General features: G+C 42.1%; 1 protein-coding gene across 4 annotated transcripts in view; it reads left to right on the top strand.

Moving 5' to 3' along the window:
• Window positions 1–311: 311 nt before the first annotated feature.
• PDE11A (phosphodiesterase 11A) overlaps window positions 312–21,436 on the top strand; it is a 142,823-nt gene continuing 121,698 nt past the window's right edge. For 2 of the 4 annotated variants that reach the window (XM_065670256.1, XM_065670257.1), the window contains exon 1: window positions 6,013–7,248. In XM_065670256.1, the coding sequence (XP_065526328.1) occupies window positions 6,466–7,248 (783 nt within the window). In that variant the 5' untranslated portion in view covers window positions 6,013–6,465. Of the gene's footprint in view, window positions 480–6,012; window positions 7,249–12,852; window positions 13,082–21,436 lie in introns of those variants that run through there. The other 2 variants (XM_065670266.1, XM_065670258.1) reach the window with 2 other exon arrangements.

Consider the following 21,436-nt stretch of genomic DNA (forward strand, 5'->3'; position numbering starts at 1 on the left):
ACGAATTCTGAGGTGCAGGAAAACCCCCATGGTGTTTTTCCTAATGGTAAATTGGATAACTTAAAGAAATTAATTCATGACTGTTAACAACCAGATCATGTTAAGAAATCATGCAGCTTAACAGTCTTACCAAACCTACCTTTACAATTAAGACATGGTCAAATTTTCAGTACTTCGAGACACATTTTTGTTGTCATGCAAGACAGAAATAGTTTATAAACCCATAGAAGAAGATGATAAATGTGACCAAAACCTGTGAACTTACCTGTTCAAATTTTTATATTTATATTTAAGATATTTTGTATAGGTCAAAATGGGTGATGTTGAAAAAGGCAAGATCTTTATGCAGAAATGTTTTCAGTGCCACACAGTTGAAAAAGGTGGAAAGCACAAGACGGGACCAAACCTTTGGGGTGTATTTGGCCGCTAAACAAGACAAGCTGAAGGATTTTCTTATTCAGAAGCAAATAAGACAAAAGGTAAAACTAATAGGTGACATGGATGAGGTGCAGTGATGCAGGGGACATATATAAAAAAAAAAAAAACCTTCTTTAGAAGTACAATAGAAAGCCTCACAAGGAATTACAACTGCCTACTTTATGAATCTGAACTATAATTTCAGAAACAAAAATCCTAGGTCCCTGTGTTAAAAAGAACTTTTACCATTATTCAGCACGCCAGGTCAGAAGGTATATAGCTTTCCCAGACTTTGTAGTATCAATGGGCAAATTTCCATTTCTGCTTCTTGAGAGTGCTTTTAGATTCTGTCTGCTGGTCACTACCCTCTACTGGCACCGTGATGTGTTGCAGTTTTTCTACTCAGAGCACTTGACTGAATACTGTCACCTACTAGTAAGCTGTGCCTTTTCTTGTGTTTTTCATGCAGGCAGTCTTGAAAAGCAGTGGAATATCTAAAAATGGAGAGTAATTCTGTGTCTGTTTCATTATTTTTCTTTTATATTATTTGAATATAAATTCTATTATTTGAATCAATCTATTAATTACAAATACAGTACTGTTTTGTTTTGGTTTCATTTGTTTGGGCTTTTTCCTGGTTGCTAAGCTACTTTAGAACTGGCTGACTTCTTTGTTATTCTGTGATTTCCAGGAAATGTTTTGTGACGTTCACTTTATACTAGGACTTCCTTCACACAAAAAATTGCCAGTATATATTAAGTATTTTTTTCTCATTAAAAATTTAGTGAACAAATCATACAGGTGTTAGTACAAGTTTTTAAAAGAAAGCCAACTAAGTGACATCTAAATCCACGTTAGACCATGGGAAGAGTCAACTCTGGAGGACAGAAGAGAAACTTGAACATGTAGTTAGAGGTATTTGTACAGTTTTGAGTACAACAGTAGGCTGCTTATGTTGACAGAGACAGGTTTTATCAGGGTTGGAAGGAAACACTAATAGTATTTCAACTTATGTCAGGAGATTCCAGGATCTGGCCTCTGACAACCGTTTTTCTAATGCCCTTCAGTGGAGCACAGCCTTATGAATTTCATACTAATCTGTATATCTCATTTTCAACAACTGTATGAAATTAAAAGTTGGTTTTTCTGCATTCTGGAATTACAAAGATATAACATAGCTTAAAAGTATTAAGTAGTTGTATGTGAAATAGTGCAAAGAACTGCAAGTCTCTATGATGCAAAAAGTATTTACATTTGGCTTATGAAAGTGACACAAAGACAACGTATACCTTGTGCATTTTACATTATGTATTATTTATGCTCGCATTCCTCTTGGATTCTAGACACATTATGTTCAGGAGCATCACACCTTTCTTTGATTTGAGATGGTTGACATTTTTATATCAACACATACATGCTGTTGGGCCAGCCTTGTATTTTATAATGTTTTTTGTTTTTCAGGAATTGTCTGGAGCAAGAGTATAATGATGGAGTATTTGGAAAACCCTAAGAAATACACTCCTGGTACAAAAATGATTTTTGCTGGAATTAAAAACAAAAGAGCTGATCTTGTTGCATACTTGAAAAAAGCAACTTCATGAAACATTGCTACAGCAGTTGTAATGTTATTGAAAAATTTTTCAGATTTTGAATAGCTCCTATGTCAACTTTTAATATTTTTATGCTAATTATTCATGAGGGACTGGCATTAGCAAAATCAAACAAGGATATGCTTTAAGATGCTATGTTCTAATTAAAAACATTGGAAAGTGAGAATAATTTATATTGTGTTATATATTTCATAGACCTTTGTGGAGTGTGCTATAGAAATACTGTTCCTTTCTATAAGGAGATCTGAGAGCCCAATCTGCAACTAATTATTCAAACACTCACCAAAGCTATTATTTAATTGTGGCTACGTAAATAAGAAAGTGCCTGTAAACACTAGGACTGACAACTAAATGAAGTTTTTCTTCTGGAAAAACAATCCTCAGCATTATCAGCTATGAAGAAAAGTACCACCTGCAGTAGGTAACAAAACATAACCTTACATTTAAAGAACACTACATAAGAATGGGGGAGGTGGAATACCAAGAATATTGGATATTTTCAGAGAACAAGTAACCCTTCAGTAGTGATGTTGACCTGAAAGAATCTTGAGGAGATACCTGAACACCTGTGATCTCTTTGGTTTAAAAACACTTCCCCACTCTATTTAGTGGGGGTTGGTCTGTTCCTCTGTTACTGTTCCTTTGTGTATTAAAAAAAAAAAATAAAAAAATAATTATCTACCAATCTTTTTTCAGAGTTGTGTTTTTTTGTCTCCATTTGAGGCTAATATACTGAGGTATACTTAACCTCTAACATGTAGAATGAATGAGGGATAACTAGGTCAAGCAAATGATAGTAGGAGATATTTTCACCAACAGCAGAGGACTGATGAAGGCGACTAAAGTCCTCCTAAAACCAGCTCATGAATCTCTACTACTGAATTGAGATTTACAATTTAATTCTCAGTTTACACAAATGTAATACATTAAAACATACTTCACTCAATGAAGGTTTCCTTATGTCTTTGCAGAAGGGAACATTAATACAAACAAATTTACTACAGTATCTATTCCCAGGTGCTCACTTTATCAGTATTGTTCCAATGCTTACCCACCAGGAACTTTAACCAGTTGTCTTGACACACTCCACGGAGCTGAACTGCTGTTTTTAAGTAAGGGAATAAGCGGGGTGAACAGTTCTGTGACACAACCTGCTTGCTTTTTCTTTTGTGCTGTAGCTGCAAGATACTTCCCCCTTTCAGTTTGACAGTTGGGACCTGTTCTGTTGAATGTTTAGACAATTAAAGCATCTGCCTCAATGACAAAATTCTTCTGGAGTGCTTTTTCTCAATTGCATTTTTAAGAGTTTGAAGAGTGCATTTGCCACTGCCTTTCTGAATAGAGAAACACACTCTGATGAGAAATAAACTAATTTCTTCTCTTGATTCTTTTAGGGCACCTTTATATGCTTGTACCCGAGGAGACCAGGTGGGACTGGCTAAAGCCTGCCTCGTTGTCTGAGTTGTCTTTGTGCATCCACACCAGTAAAGGGTGCATCATACATCAGATGCAGCAGATAAAAGCTGTCTGTACCTCACTGCAGCATAGCTGTACGAAGGCAGCACAATCCTGTGACACTGACAAAATCCATTTGCCTCTTTGGCCCTCCCATGAAACACCTCAACTAATCTGCCTCAGGCCCACACACCAGCCCAATATACTGTGTGCTTGGTTTACTCAGCCTGCAAACGGAGGTACAGTCTGATGTGTGCAGAATACAGACCCAAGTTTTCTCCTAACATTCAGTGATGCACCTGGCCAGGTTTGTGGATGAGGTTTTACAAAGCCTGTGCAAATTACAGAAAAGACAAATCATCAAATGGGATAATTTGCCACATTGTATCTGGAAACACTAAATTGCTTTAAGTGTTTACATACAGAACTGCTACAGAGTAACCATTATGTAGTAAACATTGATGTGAGTGCCGAAACCAAACCTTACCATAGTGAGATGGTGCAAAATATTTACATACAGTTCTTTCACTTGCATGCAGATCCCCAAGGTCCTTTCTGAAGAGCTCAGGGTAAGTACCTGCCAGACCTTCAGCAGCTTACGCGGTACCCTTGTGCAAGTGAAGTGTTTGTGCCAGCGTTGCAAAACCACGAATACTACGGGAAAGGCCAAACAGCCATTAGCAGCTTCGGCCAAGTGGGCGCCCTTCGAGGCTGACGCAGCAGCTGGGGCCACTTCAGTGGCAGCACAAGCAGCAGTGTACAGATGTGCGCCAACAGCGGGGCCTCCGCCGCGGACGTGGCGCTGTGCCTGCTGCAGCGTGTGAAGTCCCTTCACTTCACAGCCCCGCCGGCGTGTCAGCAGCGCGCCGACAGAAATGCGTAAAAGATTGAATGTTTCAGTCGCCCTTGCCCTTTCCGAGACGCGCCCGCAATTTCATGTCCACGCTACCTGTATGAACGAGCTCGGCTTCTTCAGAGGTGCGAGCAGCTCCGGGGCGAACTCTTAAGCGTCTCTTCCGACGTCCCCGCTTCCCGCCCCTCGCCCAGTCCGCTCGCCGCGGGTGCGGCAGCCGGGCGCCCCCCGGCAACTCAGCTGCGGCTGAGGCACGCTGCGGCGGCAGGGAGCAGTCCCTTCCGCGCGCCACGGCAGCCCCCGGCCCCGCGGACAGAGCCAGGAGAGCAGAAAGAAGCCGTGCCGCTGACCGAGGGGTAGGCACGGAGCCCTTGGCACCACGGCGGCCCGGGGCCCGCGGCAGCGAGGGAGCTGCTGCTCCGCCTGCAACATCACAGGCACCGAGACCGAGGGACGAAATCCTTTGTCTGTCGCTTCTCAAGCAGTCTTTGAGAGCCACAGCACCTTCAGGAAGCCTCTCGCAACCCCCGACTGCTGCGGGAGACACGGCAGCCCCTCGGGCACACACGCAGCCCTCCCTCCCCCAAAAAACATCCTGCACTATCCACATCTGTCCCGAAATCGTTCCCCCTCCTTGCGAGCGCTGCCCGCATCCCCCAGCCGGGATGGGCTGCTGGAGGAGCAGGGTCGCTTGCAGGTCGGAATCTCGTTTTATTAAAGGTTTGCCCGTGTGTTTTCCCAGCCACCCAAACTCCCATTCATGAATTTCTGAAGCTGCCTTCATTCAGTCTTTGGTGAGCGCATGAAAGACATTTTTCACGTGTTAAGATCCATGACTCCGGGTTTTTTTCAGTGGCTTACGCGTAAGCATCGATTTTGCAATGAAACGTGCTCCACGTGCGCATAAAAATAATCCCGGTCCGTCATCTCCCCGGAGGATACAGCCGGCTTCCCCCTGCCAGCCCGTGCTGCAGGACCGGGCACCCAGGAGCGCCTCGGCAAGCCCGCTCCCGCCGAATGCCCCCAGGGGAAGCGGTTCGTGGGCACAAGGCTCTGGGCGGCCCCGCGGGCAGAGCTCGCTCCCTGCCCCGCTGCACGGCGCCCAGCGCGGAACGCCGGGCAGAGCCGGTTCCCGCGCGGGAGAGATGCGGGCGTCTCAACGCGGGGATTCAACAAACGGAATTCGCTTGGTCTTTCTGGAGGGACTCCGCGTTTCTGCCTGTCTACTGAAGTACTGAAGCGGAGCAAATAATGCTATAAATCAAACCTCTTTAACGGGAGCGCTCGCCTCACCTCCCCCCGCCTCTCCCGCAGACCGGGCTTGCCCCTTCCCTTGCACACGCATGACAGACAAAAGGACCCTCCCTCTCCCCCCGCACACGCCCACCGATGCTCCTGAATGAGGCGCCCACTGCTGCGGAGCTCCTTAGCGCAGCACCCCCTGCTCGGGGTCCTCCGGCTGGAGACCCCGCGAGCTCCTACCCTTCTCCCCCAGCTTTCCCCGAGGAGGCTGGTGAGGAGGCTGCCGCCAGGCTTGCGGCACTGCCCCCCCCCCCCCCCCCCCCCGCAGCGGGGCTCACCAGCCCGCCCTCCTCCCCGCCTGCCCCCCCGCTCGGCTCCCGCGTCCTCCCCCCGCCCGCCCCTCCCTCCCTCCCTCCCTCCCTCCCTCCTCAGCGGTCTGCCGGCTGGGTTACGCAGCAGCCGCCGCCAGCACTGACAGCGCCTGGCAGAAGGGGCTTGCCCGAGAGCTCCCGGAGCATCTCAGGGGCGCGGCGGCAGCGCCTGCCCGGCTCACCGGGGGCGCCGGCCCAAAACCGGGCGCCGGGGCCACGACCAGAGAAGGGCTGAGAGTCAAGGACCAGGGGAATACCTAGAATAATACTAATACTACTGCTAATAATAATAAAGAGTGTGGGCAGGAAGAGGAGGTCGCGGGGGGAAGCAGAGGGCGAGAAGAAGGCGCGCCCCCGAGGACGGGCCCGGGCAAGGTGCAGGAGCGGCTCCTCGCTGGGGCTACCGGCACCCGCCGTGCCCCGGGGCGGCCGTCGGGGCGGCGGCAGCACGTGGAAGCGGCGGGGCATGGCCTCCGCGGGGGCTCCTGCGGCCTGAGCCACCCCCACCGCCGGCACCATGGCGGCCGCCGCCGACACGGGCTTCGACGTGGCGGCGGTGGAAAGTTTCCTAGAGAGGCACCCGGAGCTGGTGGAGAAGTGGCTGAAGAGGAAGAACTCGCTCCCTAAAGCGCCCTCGGTCCCCGCCGCGGGCCCGTCGGAGGAGCGCCGAAGCAGCTGCGGCCCCGGCGGCGGTTGGGGCAGTGCGGGCGGCCCCGGCGTCCTGCAGCGCCGAGCCTCTCAGAAGGAGCTGCGGAAGAGCTTCGCCCGCTCCAAGGCCATCCACGTCAACCTCACCTACGACGAACATGTGCACGGCCGGGCGCAGGAGCCGCTGAGCAGCGTACGGCGGCGGGCGCTGCTGCGGAAGGCCAGTTCCTTGCCCCCCACCACCGCGCACATCCTCAGCGCCTTGCTGGAGTCCCGCATCAGCCTGCCCCAGTACCCCCCCACTGCCCTGGACTACAAGCGCTACCTCAAAGAGCATAACGAGCGCCAGTTCTTCCTGGAGCTGGTCAAGGACATCTCTAACGACCTGGACCTCACCAGCCTCAGCTACAAGATCCTCATCTTCGTCTGCCTCATGGTGGACGCCGACCGGGGCTCCCTCTTCCTCGTGGAGGGGGCGGCCGCCGGCAAGAAGAGTCTAGTCTCCAAGTTCTTCGACGTGCACGCCGGCACCCCGCTGCTGCCCTGCGGCTCCACCGAGAACAGCAACGAGGTGCAGGTGCCCTGGGGTAAGGGCATCATCGGCTACGTGGCGGAGCACGGAGAGACCGTCAACATCCCCGACGCCTACCAGGTAGGAGCCGGGCAGGCTCCCAGGGCTCCGCCGCCCCTAGCTGCCCCCGGACCTCGGCGGCGGATGCGCCTGCCGGGAAGCCCCGCCGCCGCCCGGCTCTTCTTCCCTCCTGGGGCGTCCCTCCCCGCCGTCGGGCTTCTCCCCGGGCCGTCCCTGCCGAGGCGGCGGCGCTGGCACCGTCCGGGTGCCGGGGGTTGCGCGTAGCGGGCGCGGGTACGCTCGGGTCAACTGTTGAGGGGGCGGGAGGGGACTCCTATGAAGGCGGGAGGAAAGCGGAAAGCCTCTCCTGGTGGCCGGCGGGGCCAGAGTGGCCATCAGATCGGTCCAGCAGTGCTGCTGGATTTCGCAGGAGTGTTACTTCCCTTCATGCGTTTTCAAAACGTGTTTTGGAATCGGTTGAAGAAAAGTTTAAAAAAATGCCCGTGACAGTCTCGATGATAACAGTCTTAAATCTCTGTCTCGTTAATGTTTCCTGTCTACCCTCTGCTGAAATAATTTCACTGCTTGCAAAGGAGCGTATATTTTCAACTTTGCCTATGCCCACTGAGCCCACATGGCACGTATTTTCAATCTTATTCCTAGGACTGATAACCAGTCTTGTTCTCCTACAAGGGTTTTCTCCGCCTTTACTTTTATAGAGGCTTCAGCGTGAATTGTGAAAATGTAGTCCTGGCTTCAAGGCAAAAATTCCCATTGACTTCAGCAGGGACCGGTGTGTCTTCGCCTGCGTGTGTAAATGCAAACTGATGCATTCAGTTTACCAGTTTGAAACGTACCTCTCAGTCCTAGGGGCTATTTCTAGTGTTTTAGTGTGAGACACTGTCAGCAGCTTGAGGCTCCTGAGGAAATTGAGAACCACAGAGAGACAGATTGAGAAACTCAATCAGGATCTTGCAAAGCTTCAGAAAGGTGGGAGATGCATGTCTTTAAGGATTTTAGTGATAATCATTGCCCAATGTCTAATTTTGCTCTACAAAAATAACAGAAATAATAAACATTAAAAAAACCTGTTGATGCTTTATAGCAAACCGTACAAGGAAGAAACATGAAAAATAAAATTGGATTATTTTTGTTGGAAATGCAGAAGAGCCAAGGTAAATGTATTTTGGGCTGAATATTTATTTATTCGTCAAGCAGTGAAAAATACGAGGGACCTCACTGATCCAGACAGAGGTTCCCAACCCACAGAGTTCAAAGGGAATGAACAGAGCTTGGTAAAAAAGCTGCAATATTCAGACTAAAATGACTGCGTGTTGGATCACCTTTGAAAAAAATCTGAGCTTGTTTTCTTCCTTTATTTTTCCTTTTCACCATTATACACCATCTGATTGGGTTTTTTTAATGATTATTAATGATTATTACTTCTCAAACTATACTGTTCCCAAAATATCTTCTGTTGGGGGTTAAGTAGATGCTTTCAGTAGTCTCAAGTGGCTAAACAGATAGAAAGGATATCTGAGTTTGGCTGTGAAAAGGCTTGATCTCTCCTTTTAACTCTGGATAGCTCCAGCCAACTTTTTTTGAGAATGCCAATAGGAAGGGTGCTTCCGAGTCCCAGGGGACTACATTATTTTTTCTTCAACACTTGTTTATTTTGTGTTCCCTTCCCTTATGAAAAAGCCCCACTACTTCAGTTTCTTGTGTGTTTCATTCACTGAGAAAGGTGTAAAACAATCCATCCAGTTGCCATTCCTTGTACTCTTTATATCATGCTTTTGTTTGGTTCCTATCCAAAAATTATAAAATAAATATAGAATATTATAAATAATACAATTCATTTTCTATTTAAGCCACAAGTACATTAGTTGCAGTAGAAGGGAAAGTTCTAAGCCAAGTTCATCCTGTAATTTTATCAATTGCAACTTCCCTGCTTTCAGTGGAGTTACTTCTGGTTGTGCAACTCCTGTGCAAAAGAAACCCTGCAACCTTAATGAAAGTTTTGCTTGATAATAAAATGAGGGATCTACTTTCCATTATGTTTCTGAATTAGTTTATCTTCTTTTACCTGACAATATATATCCATTGCACATCATTAAAAGGAGACCTTTATAATCTAATAGTATAGAGAGCCCTATGGAAGCCCAGGTACATGTGTGTAAAGAAGCGACAGCTGTTCCATTTCAGATCATTGTAGTGCTCACAATACAGCACTTTAAAAATTAATAAATATGATTATATGATTTCACTGACACTGATGCTGGGAGTGTTTAAACAACTGCCAGGTAAAATAAAGTACCACCAGGAAACTTTGTCAGGCTGACGGGTGGAGTTGAAGATAAAGAGGTGACAGCACAGCACCATTTTGTTGACTGAAGAGAGTGTCTACATTGTTACTGCCCATCTGGTAAGAAAAGGCCTTATGATAGGAGAGAAGAACACCTCTAGGTTAAACTTATACTTTTTTTGTTTCTTTCTTCTTTTTTTTTTCCTTTAAATAACAAACTTGTTTAAAAAGGTAAAGATACTACTGTATAATCACTTGGCTAGTTTACAGTGTTGGGAAATTTGTTTTATTATCGTCCAACTATATTTTCTCAGAGCCTGCTCTAATACCAGTTAGAATTGCACCATTGAGTACAAATTGGGTTGCCTGCTTCTATCATCGGCTACTACTGACATTAATGGGACTTCAGTGCAGTCTACATTACTTATAAATCCTGCCACATGTTGTAATGTGCTTAACACAGGCAGTCCTCTGTGCCCATATGTAGACTGGTTTAGGAAATCTTTGTAAGTAGCTGGCAGTGTAATTTTCAGAGATTGTGTTTTTAATTGCACATTTCTTTTTCTAAAGAGAAAAAGTACTAAAAAATGAAATCAAACAACAGGCTGTGGCTTTTCCATGATCCAGGTGCTATTACTGTTGTTAAGTCAGATTTTCAAAACCTGCTCATGGAAACAATCTTCCTCAGTTCAATAAGCATACCTAGATACAAGGTTTGGAACTTGCATTATGTATTGAGGCCTGTATAGTAATAAATTCTTTTAATACTAAACAATAACTATATAATATCTCATGGCACTTTGATTTAGGAAGTTCAGCAGTGACTGAACAAGCTCTGGAGTTTCACAGCACCAGAGAATTTGACAGATACTTAGTTAATAGAAAGGTTTCATTTGATAATGACTGATTCAAAAGTTGCACAATTTCATTCATGGCATTAAAAGAGCTTCATTTATTACATTGCAAAATCAAGTGATGAAAGCGAGTTTATAACACTTTGCAAAATATATGATCTAATTTGTAAGAGTTAGCACTACAGAGGATTTGAGAACAGAAAAGGAATTAGATACATTCTTTGCGTTTTGGAGCCAGTCTTAAACTCTTTCTCTTGCAAGTAATCCAGCTGATTTGCAAGTTGAACTCCTAGTCAGTTTAAGTTTGAAAATAAGGCCTTGGGTCTTCCCCTATGTTAATTTTGGGAAGCATTTCTGACTCTTTATTCTTATGTGAATAATGCACTGTGGCTTGAGTACACATGTTGGAAGAATCCAGTTATACTGGCAAGAAAATTTGGGTCCTAAATGTCCATTGAGACTCCTTTTAACAGAGCATAAATGTAGTTTTTGAAGTCATGTATGAAGACTATTAAGCATATTATAAGTACACAGGAAGAGAGGCCATTAAACCTTACCTACAATTCTTCTGAGTTGTTTAAAAATGTAAGTTTTTTCCTATTTAAAGCTATAGATTTCTTTTTTTTTATGTCATCCCTTCTCACATTTCTTCTATGATGTTTAGCTGAAACTACTGATCATTTTAATTTTGCTCTACCTTTTATAGCAGTATTTAAATAAAATCCTTAAATCACAAGTAAGTTTTGGTTATCGTTATACCTTTAGCTGTGCAAACATTGGGAGATAATTTAATAGCATCCCAAGCCCTTCTAACTAGTGAAAAAAACCCTGACTCTTTAGAACAGTAAGCATACGTCGGAAAGTGGTGAAAAATATGTTCCGCCATTTGCCAGTGTCAGCTGAATAAAGTTTCTGTACATCTTACATGAAATTAAGAATTTAAAAAGTAGCTTTTAAAGACAGAAGAAAACAATGGCTTACCAGATGGATGTTTTAATAAAGTGGGTTGCAAAGAGAGGAGAAATATTAAATGGAGTAAAGCTAAAACACTGGGTTTTTTAAGTTGGAGAAAGTGCGTAAAAGATGGTCAGAAATTATTTTTCTGTATAGCTCAAGTGTTTAAAACCAAAATGCAACCACATTACTGGAGCTAAAATCAAGTAAAACAAGAGACAAGTCAAGCTCTGCTCTGGACTCTCCGGTGACCTCTTTCAAGCTTAGACCAAGCAGAATACAGCTAACACACAGCCTTTTACAGTATGTTTTAAGCATCCTTTATCACCTTAGATACAGGCATCAGTGTTGTCTTCTTCAGGATGGCTGGGCAAGCTCTGAGCATTCACTGCCTCTTGCTGTGTCAGGACAGCATTACCACATTACTGCTTGTAGGTGCAAACCTTTCAGCCTGTGGGATAGGCTGCTGGTGTAGAAGGTCAGGAGCAGGTGGGAGCCACATTTCATTACACAGGGTAGCTGTTTGTTACCATCAATATTAACAGTGCATCTCTTTCAATCTTAAAGAGCAGTTAAAGCATTAAAACCGTGTGTGGTGGGAGGTTCAGTTCTGCAAATGGGAAGCACTTAGGCACTGTTTTATTCAGCAGCACTTGAGCAGCAGGCACAAACAATGGCAGTATTCATTTCAGTGCTGGCTCTTCAACAAGGACAGAGGTTGCTCTTCAGAGAGCATGAAACTGGTAAGCAGAATAAATAATATTTTTTTAAAAAAATTGCATATAATACAGAAAAAAAGTTAAAACAATTTTGGCTGAGCATTAAACTTCACAAGAAAAGTACCACAGGGGAGGCAGGAGATAATTGCAACTCTAAAGAACTAAACTGCTCTGATATGCTTTCCACAAAAGGACACTCCAGCCCATCAGGCAAAATTTAGGAAAGCTTGAAACTGTACAAGTCAGTAAAGTGGTGAAGGGATGTTGTGATTATCCCAAGTGTCAGAGGAGACAAACATGTCTTGCGTGTCACAGCAGCGCTGGCCTGGGAGAGAGGGATCTCTCTGCAGCACCTTCCTCCCCTCCACAGGAGAGAGCCCATGGGGCAGCAACTGAGAAGGTCTTCTCACCTCCTGTCACCTCCCTCACTCCTCAAGTCTTCTTCTCAAGGAACAGTTTGTGATGAGCTTGTAACATGTCATGAGGCCTTCCTGGGTCACAGCACCACAGCTCTCACCTTGGAGATGTTTGCCAGGGGCAGGAGCTCCTGTGCAGAAGGACACACACCCAAAGCCACCTGAGGGCCCAGTTTCACATCTCTATGCTGCTGCTCAAGTAGATTACCAGGACAGGCAGGTCAACACAGCAAGGTACCTCACTGACAGCAGCCCTAAGGTATCATGAGGGAACACAGCTTCCTCTCCATGCTTATGTGGAGCAGGCAAGGTCACCTCACCATTCGGTGGCCTGCCCTTCAAGGTTACCCAGCCATTACTTTATGGATGCACCTCACCTGCTTGCTGCCCCTTCACTGGAAATGAGCAGCAGGTGAGCCGGTGGTGGTTGGGTAGGCACAAGTCCCTGCACTAGGACTGAGGCAAAGGGTCTGCCCATACTTACATGTAATGAGTTCTCTCCACTTCCCGCTGCAGCTGCTGGATAATTATCTGCCATTTTGTGGGGCTCGCATACTTACAGTGTTGTAGGATAGAGGGTTGTCTTGTTCCAGTGCTGGTGTGAGGGGTTGTGCAGGTAGGGCTCCTGGGCAAATACAAGCATGGAGGACTTCAGAGCATTAGCAGGTTAGTAATTTTGTGTTTTGAGGAGCTTTTACTTTGTTTTGGTAGGGGTTTTTTAGCTTTCTGTTATGCAGAAGGCACCTTGGCTGTTGGTTGTGGAGAGCTTGAGTTTGATAGGCCCTCCGGGGAGCTGGGGTAGTTTTCCTGCCCTCTGTAAGACCACCTTTTGTTAAGCTGGCAGACTTCTAACTGGTTTATTGCTCAGTTAGTCTGTCTGAAGAAAACAGGCATTTTGATTTTTTTTTTTTCCCCTTAGATGCTTGTAAAACTTCTTTGTGGAACAGGTGTGGAATGGGTGCCTCTGTGGCCTGTAATTTCCTTGTGAGAAAGAGATATGTTTGTATAGAGCAGGTTGGTGACTATGAGAAAGAATTGCAGGATTAGGCCCTTAAAGTTTTAGCTGAAATCCTGTTACAAGCACAACCTGAATAAAGCTGTAGTCTTGTTTGGTAACTGATTCTGCTGTTCTGATTGGTTTTCAATTTTCAAAACAAATGGATGTTTGATTTTGGTTATTTACAGTTGTAGGCTATTGTGTAGTTTTTCTATAGAATAACACAATAGATAAGCATGCAATCATTATGCTAGTTAATTTGTTCTTATTTCTCTAAAACAACCTTATTGACAATTTCTGAATTATAAAGAACTTGAGCCAATGGCTCAGTAGAGTTGCATGTTAACAGAGTAACAGCAACTGTGTGCTGTCTGAGCTTAATGTCTCTGCAGTGTACATATGAAAATGTGTGGCTTCATTAATAACACTACTGCTTTGTCACAAGAAGGTAGCTTTGATTTATTATTCAAGAATCTTATACTGCTTCTGTAACATTTGAGTCCATGTATTGCTCACCTGAGTAATCACTTGCAGGTGACAAGCTTAAACCCATACACAGGTTTCTGTTGAAACACCCGGCAGTTTTGCTGATTTCTTTCCTCAGGGGAGTGTTAGCTTTTTAAAGCCACCCTGTGTGTATGTATACATTCTATATAAATAATAATTAAGGGATCAGCACTGAGACCTGTCTGAAAGCAGGGTCAAAACGAGATGGGAGCATGGGCATGATTGTGGTTGGTTCCCAGCAGGGCATCAGCCAGGTCCAGAAGGGCACAGAGAGTAACTATGATGGAGGCAAACAGTAGTTGGTGTGATCTCTAAATATTTAAAATTAGAGGAAAAATATTTTTCTTTGTAAATTTTTTTGCTTCTTAATGATGATGCAAGCAGAGCAGAAGTACACAGAAACTGCTACACCCAAGACCACAACTTGATTTACTTTTGTGCTATGGGTGATTTAATAGGAGTCTGTTTTGAAGGAAGAAAACAAGAACTTTTTGATGTATCTGGGTAAGGTTGTCGTACAGAGGAATCTTTTCTTATCCCTGCTGTAGCTCAGCTCAGACTATGAAGCATGAGATCTAACTACGCTTATTAACTTGGCAGCCATGTCTGCAAACTTGATAGTGCTTATGAAGTTATTTACTCCTGTCTGTGAGACTGCCTGTACTATTTTTCCCCACTATTTTTGTGCCAGTCATAAGTAGACAACACTCATTATTACTTATGTCTGTGGCCTAACTAATAAATGAAGCAGTGGTCAGAAAAGGACATAAAAGATATAACACTTTAGCCAAACTAAAAAAACAAGCAAACAAACAAACAAACCCAAACTACTGACAGATTTTAAATAAAAAGAAAAAACAAACCAACACACCAAAACTTTAGTGTTGCATCATTACAAGTTAATATTTTGTTTTTTCAAAATAAGTTTGTGTTTGTTGGTTTTGGTGTGGTTTTTTTTTTTTTTAGTTCAAACTGTACATAGACTTACTTTTCAATCTCGAAATTAATTTTGAGGATTAATGTTCCCTTTTTTTTTTTTTTTTAGAATTGTTTTGGGAGTGTAGGAATAGAGTTAGCTAGCTGTTTTGTGCATCCTTATCTGCTTTATTAAATTCATATTACAAGAAATATTGTCATTATATAAGTAGTCACAATATAACTGGACTGTATGCTTATTTACTTGGAAGAATTGGGTTTCTGATGCGGGTGAATGGTACTAGTTTGTTCTTCTGCTGCCTTTGTCTCTGGGGCTTTAGGAATTTGGGGGGAGATGACAAGAATAGCTGCAGCAATCTTTACATGGAAGTCTCTTCAGAGATTGCTTTATTACTTGTGTTTTGTGCGCAAGTTTCTTCTCTACAAGGTTTTTCCTGTATCTACTGTAATGGTTTATTACTTGGTTGGGGTTTCCTGTTTATGCACAATGTAATTTATACCATATGTGATTTTTAGAGAAGAGTATCTAGAACAGACTGGATGACAATTTTTCATTTGTATTTAGCTTTGTTAATGTTGTGCTTTGAGTCTAGATAACTTGCTGTCTTTTGATTGCTCTTTTTGTTTGCTATAAAAGCTTACGTATTTTATACTCAAAGGAAGCATAACTAAGAAATTGAATAGGTCTCTTCCAGTTTCAGCTTCTTTACTTCAGTAAATGTAAAGGCTCCTGCAGGATGGCTTTCTATAAAGTCAGTCGAAAGCCCATTAAATCAATCTATCCCATACAGTTTGGTAGTACAAAAATACTTAGGTTAACAATGCTGTCAAACCTACTACTTCTGTTGCCTATTTTTCATACAACTTGGGTAACTTAATAAATTAAATACAGTATATTCAATGAAATTTTGCTGCAAGTTTCTTGTTTTGGTTTTTTTTTTGTGAGCCCTTCCTAGAGGGCTAGGACTAAACAACTATGTGCAATGAACTATAAAATATAGTAGGCCAGGCTTGTTAATTGAGAACCTCTTGTGTTCTTCAGTTCAGTGTGATTAAAAAGCAGTAGTTTCAAATCATTAAAAAATTCAGAAATAGCTTTTCCTTGTAGCTGTCAGCTTTGGCTGAGTCACTTATACCATTTCACTAGATTGACTGCGTTCTCCTTAGACTCTGGAGAAGGAAAACAATGTCATGAAGACTTAATTTGTGGAAATGTATTCAGGCAGGCTTCATCCTCCACTACGTTATTTGACTCTTAGCTATCTTGGTCTAGGATCCTACTTTTTCCTGTTCTAAATCATGCTAATAATACTCACATTAATTGTACTAGCTTTGAGGATATAGAAGGACATGTTTTCTTTCCGAGTTCAAAAAGTTATACTAAGTTGAAAGAAAAACACAAACCAACAGAAACTGCTCTTGCTGACAATGAAAATCGACACTGAAATGCAGTTGGTAAAACTTTGCTCAGAAGTTAAAACTGATTTAATTTCTATCAACCTATTCTGTTACTTCAAATGTCTTGAGAAAAGATATGTAGATGTACGTAAGAACAAAATACTTGTTTTGAATGTTTCACAGGAGTTAGAGACCCTCTATAGCCTGTTGTGGAATACTGCATGACCTTAGAATTTTTTGAGAAGGAATCTTTTCATTTCTTCTTTTTTTTTTTTTTTCTTTTTTCATTGGAAATCTGTAGATGAGGCTTTAACATTTCTTCCTGGTCAGCACGCATTAATTTTTGTAGGCTTCCTCTAAGTGTAGCTGTTTAGGTTTATCCATGATCAGTTATTATTTGGTGACCTCGTCCACGGTCCATGCTATTGATATCAGAGAAAAAAAGAAGAGGCCCTAAAGGACTTTTCTTTTGCTTGCTACTTCTGTCACTGATACAGCTGATTTGACTCTTTTCAGTCCTTGCTGAATTCATAGTCAGATTTACAGACTAATTTTATGAATACAGAGGTCAGTCTGGAGGACTTGACATACAGGAGATAAGCATTATTTGGTTAGGTCTGCATTCAAATTCCCTGAAGCCTCAGGTACATCAAGATAAATGAGCGTCTTATGGGATCACGGCTTGTAAACATCATTAGTGTATTTAGTTTTCATCCAATATGATGAAGGTAAAGGATCTAGAAAAGTGTATTTGCATATACCAGCTTACTGATACGAATTTGTGCTGCTCACAGCCAGGTTCTAGCATTTCTGATCCTTATGTTCATGACAGCTTTCAGATCACACTTTTAATGTTATCCAAACAGTTACAGGAACTAGATATTTAATGTGTTTTAAATGGAAATTGAGATTCTGATAACACGTGATTCCAGAATCCTAGGAAAAAAACTCTGTGCCATAATCTGGTATTTTATAGAATAGAAGCATGAAGATCTTTGTCTGATCTCATCTATTGGCATTTTTAAAATACATCCAAAAAGAGCCAGGACTTCAGTGTCACTGCACAAGCAGCTGAAGTACCAGTACTTGCACTGACGAATCAAACCTGTTCTCTTCTGTGTCTTTACTTGATTGAATGTCACATTTTACAGGGTAGTACTTCCCAAAAGAAGAATTTACAGTCAATAAACAACTTGAGACAAGGATAAGGTTTATCCTACAGAATAACTGTTCGTTGTTGGCGTTTCTGAAATTCCAGTTAAAAGTGCCTCAGTCTTCACATTTTGAGTATCTCTGTCATCTAGGAATCTCTGTATAGAACCAAAGCACTAAAGAAACCTGTTTCATTTTAACACTATTGTAATATTTTTATATTATTATTTTATATTTATAGTAATATAAAATATTTTAATATTTTAATAATATTTTAAAGTCAGTGGAAGACTTTACTTGTAATTCTTGAGTGGTTTTGTGTGAAAATACTGCCAGTCAATCAAAATTATGCTGAAGTCTCTCTCTCAAGTGTATATTTTATCTGGTCTGTCCATAACTTCTGAATGTAAGTCTTGATTGTAAAAGAAACTTAAAAGTGTGTGCCGCATTCTATCAGTATACCCCGTCACTGTGTGGGAGCCTAGTGTAGGTGAGGACCATCTTGTGCAGCAGGCTGTTTTAGCAGTTCATATCTCAAAATGTTTGCAGTCTGACAGAGGGCTTCTCTCTGACTTGGCAGCTTTGTTATCAACTGCTGAACGGGCCTCCTCGCTCAAGGTTACTATGCTGTAAGGAGAGGTAGATGTTAATTTTGAGCAAGCTTCTCAGCCATTACAGTTCATACTTGGGCATTGAAGTTTTTCTTGATGCTGTTAAACCCAGTAAAACCTCTCTGTGGGATCCTGCCATATGCATTCTATTATGACAATACGTGACGGAAGAAGGGGGCTGTGGGCATCAAAGTGGTTTGGGACATAATGCAGGTCATCCAGTCGTTCAGTTTTCTCATACTGTTGAACCATGCAGTATATACATTAATGTTGCCAGAAACAATATTTTATTTTGTTCACTTATATAGCTTTCCTTATCCTTTTCCTAAATGTCACTGAAATAAAATTCCTGCCTGCTTTTCTACAAAAGGTTAGGGATAGAGTTTCACTTCACATCTTTATGATTTTCAGTTTTTACCAAGTTCCTGTGGAGGTTTTCCTCAAAAAGGCTCCCTTTCCTAATTAAATGCAGTTACGTCCTTATACTGTGCTTGCCATGTCTTTAGTCTCTGCTTTGGAGAGGTAATACACTTCTCCAAAAGGTAGTCCAGTTCTCTAGCATATGTGGATAATTTGATATGAGATGGCAGGAACACCAAAACATGTCATTGCATCTCTGTTGAATGGCATGCTTCTGGGACTGAGGTTGTCTGCTCTGGGGTCTCTGTGCTTCCATTCTCCTAGTGCTAGGGTCCCAGCAAGAGACACAAATGGGGAAACTTCCAAAATCCACTTGAAAGTCAGAAAAGCAATGTAGTAACAACTACTGTGTCTTTGGTTCTCCATAACATCTATTAAGGAACACAGGACTGATAGTTCATCATTAAATCTGTTCCTAACGCTGGCAGCGGTACTGTAGATATCCAGTTCACACAGGGTCACAAGTCCCTTGTCTTGTGCCACCATTTGTTGCAGGTAAATTTCAATTGGATTAAAATACCCACTGCAGTGAACCTTGTTACCCAAACAAAAGAAGCTTTCAGATCAACATGAATACATCTTCCTAATTTTTACCCCAGACCTCTGTTTTGTCTTATAACAATGTATCTCTTTTAATTGTGCATTCAGAGAAATGAATTGCAACTCACTTCATCTGTCCCAACAGCTGTCCTTTTTCAGTTAAACTCCCCCTTGAAGACTTACTTTTTTTTTGTAAGGCTCACAAGATGTAAATCAAAACCAATATTACTAGTCAAGCCATGCTTTCATTTCAGTGTTTTCCCATGTACTGTTTTGCTTTGAACAAAATCAGTAGACCAGAGACTGTCTCTCCAGTAACACAAAGAATATTACCAATATTTCAGCAACAATAACTAATTCCAAATAGTAGTTCAGACATCATCAAGAAGTAGTTGAAGAAATGATGTTGAATTTATTCATTGGCAAAGCCTATTGTGTGATAATTGCATTGCATTTCATGTTCTTCTGTTACAGAACCATCTATTTCTAGGCAGGATTCTCTACAGTGAAGAACAAATCAGCTTTCATAGAATCATAGAATCATAGAATCATAGAATCATAGAATCATAGAATCATAGAATCATAGAATCATAGAATCATAGAATCGTTAGGGTTGGAAAGGACCTCAAGATCATCTAGTTCCAGCCCCCCTGCCATGGGCAGGGACACCTCACACTAAACCATCCCACACAAGGCTTCATCCAACCTGGCCTTGAACACCGCCAGGGATTGAAGTTGATATAAAAGTGTTTAGAAGCATGTGGGAAGATCACAAGATCAGGCAGATCTGGGTTCTTGATGCCATTATTAAAAAATATTCATCATGAGGGTTCTAGTTCTCCTAAGGAAGTTGTTAGGCACACATAAGGCTCTGATGAGACTTCCTTGAATTATCAAAGATGGCATATTAGTAATCCGGTCTTTATAGAAGCAAGGATTGTTTACTATACTCCAGAGGCAGAAATAGGTGTAAGGAAGAAGAACCACTCCTAATAAATTTACAGAATTAAAATAGAACAAAAGAAAAAAGTATGGTAAAAAAAGACAAAGAGTTTGGTATGCCGTGGCAGAAGAGCACTATAAACTGTGTATTAATACTACAGCTGGTGTTAATTCCTTGTGGTTGAAAAGTGTGAAAAATTGCAACAAGTAGTAAAATAACCAAATGTATATGTCAATCTCCGAGTGTAGAGCATTTATAAATCACGTCTCTTGAGGGGAATAGAACAGTCTATTTCTAAATAATCTGCAATTCGCAACAGGGAAGTAAAATTGCCAGGAAAAAGTCTGTCAGTATCGAGCATCAGTAAGGATTTAATGAATTATGTCTTTCTCATCACAACCAAATTTTATCTTAAAGACCGTATGGATTGTTTTCATCACCTGAGACAAATATGGACATTCTTTCACAGTCAATATTGTCTAAACTTTTGAAAACAAAACTTGTACTTGTTTTTGTAGAACAGCTCAGTTTGCTTATATTAAGGGAGTCAGAACTGGCTGTAACTATTGTCTGCAGCATAAATGCTAACTTCACCCCAGAGGAACAGAGCTGCTGCCAGTAAATAGCAGTAATTCCCTTCCTGGCTGATAGCTGTTGAAAGCTATTCTCCAAGATGAACAAAGATGGTGTTAGCACTACTACTGCTGAACTTTGCAACCTCCTTTTTAAACTGTGATCAAATTCAATTTGATTTCAAGATATAATATTGTCACTCTACGCATTTTTTTTGCACTACTAACTATGGTTTTGAAGATGGTAGTTTATAATCTTTTATAATGTATTGTATTCTGAAGTTCCTGCAAGTATTAAGGCACCTGGGTTTTCTTTATAGCATGAGACACTTTTTCTAGTGTTTTAGCGTAAAATGTGTTAGCCAGTTCCCCCTAAACCATGTTTCAAGTCTGAAATAAGAACTGTCTAAATGCAGTTTAAGTCAATGTCTTTATGTTTTGGGATTAGCACTAAGACTTTAGTACCTGGATAACTCTGGGGACAGAAAGATACTCTATGTGCAGCACTGTGACCCACAGAAGAGGGCTGACAACAAGAAAGTTGAAGAAAATCTAGATTTAATAAAAGATTTGGGGTGTTTTGTGCTGAAAAAGGAAGTAGTCTTTGAATGTGATGAAAGCATTTATTTCTTGTATACATCGCTCAATAAGGATTATATGCAGCCTTAAGCACGTTCTTTGCCTTATAAAAAAAAAAAAAATAACAGAATACTTGCTGGTGTTAATCATACCAAGATGCTCTTTGAAGTACTACTTTTCAACATGTGTTTATAAACATTTTTGCTGTTTGGCTGGAAGATTAATTTCTGTCATTCTACTTTAAGAGGGGTCTTATTCTCACAGTATGTGTTCTGGGTTTGTTTTTTTTTTGTTTTTTTTTTTGTTCTTTTTTTGAAGAAGTGCATGCTTTATGATAGGACTACACTGCAGGCTTCTTTAATTGTC

Source organism: Lathamus discolor, chromosome 3 (genome assembly GCF_037157495.1).
Source record: "Lathamus discolor isolate bLatDis1 chromosome 3, bLatDis1.hap1, whole genome shotgun sequence".
Lineage (NCBI taxonomy): Eukaryota > Metazoa > Chordata > Aves > Psittaciformes > Psittacidae > Lathamus > Lathamus discolor.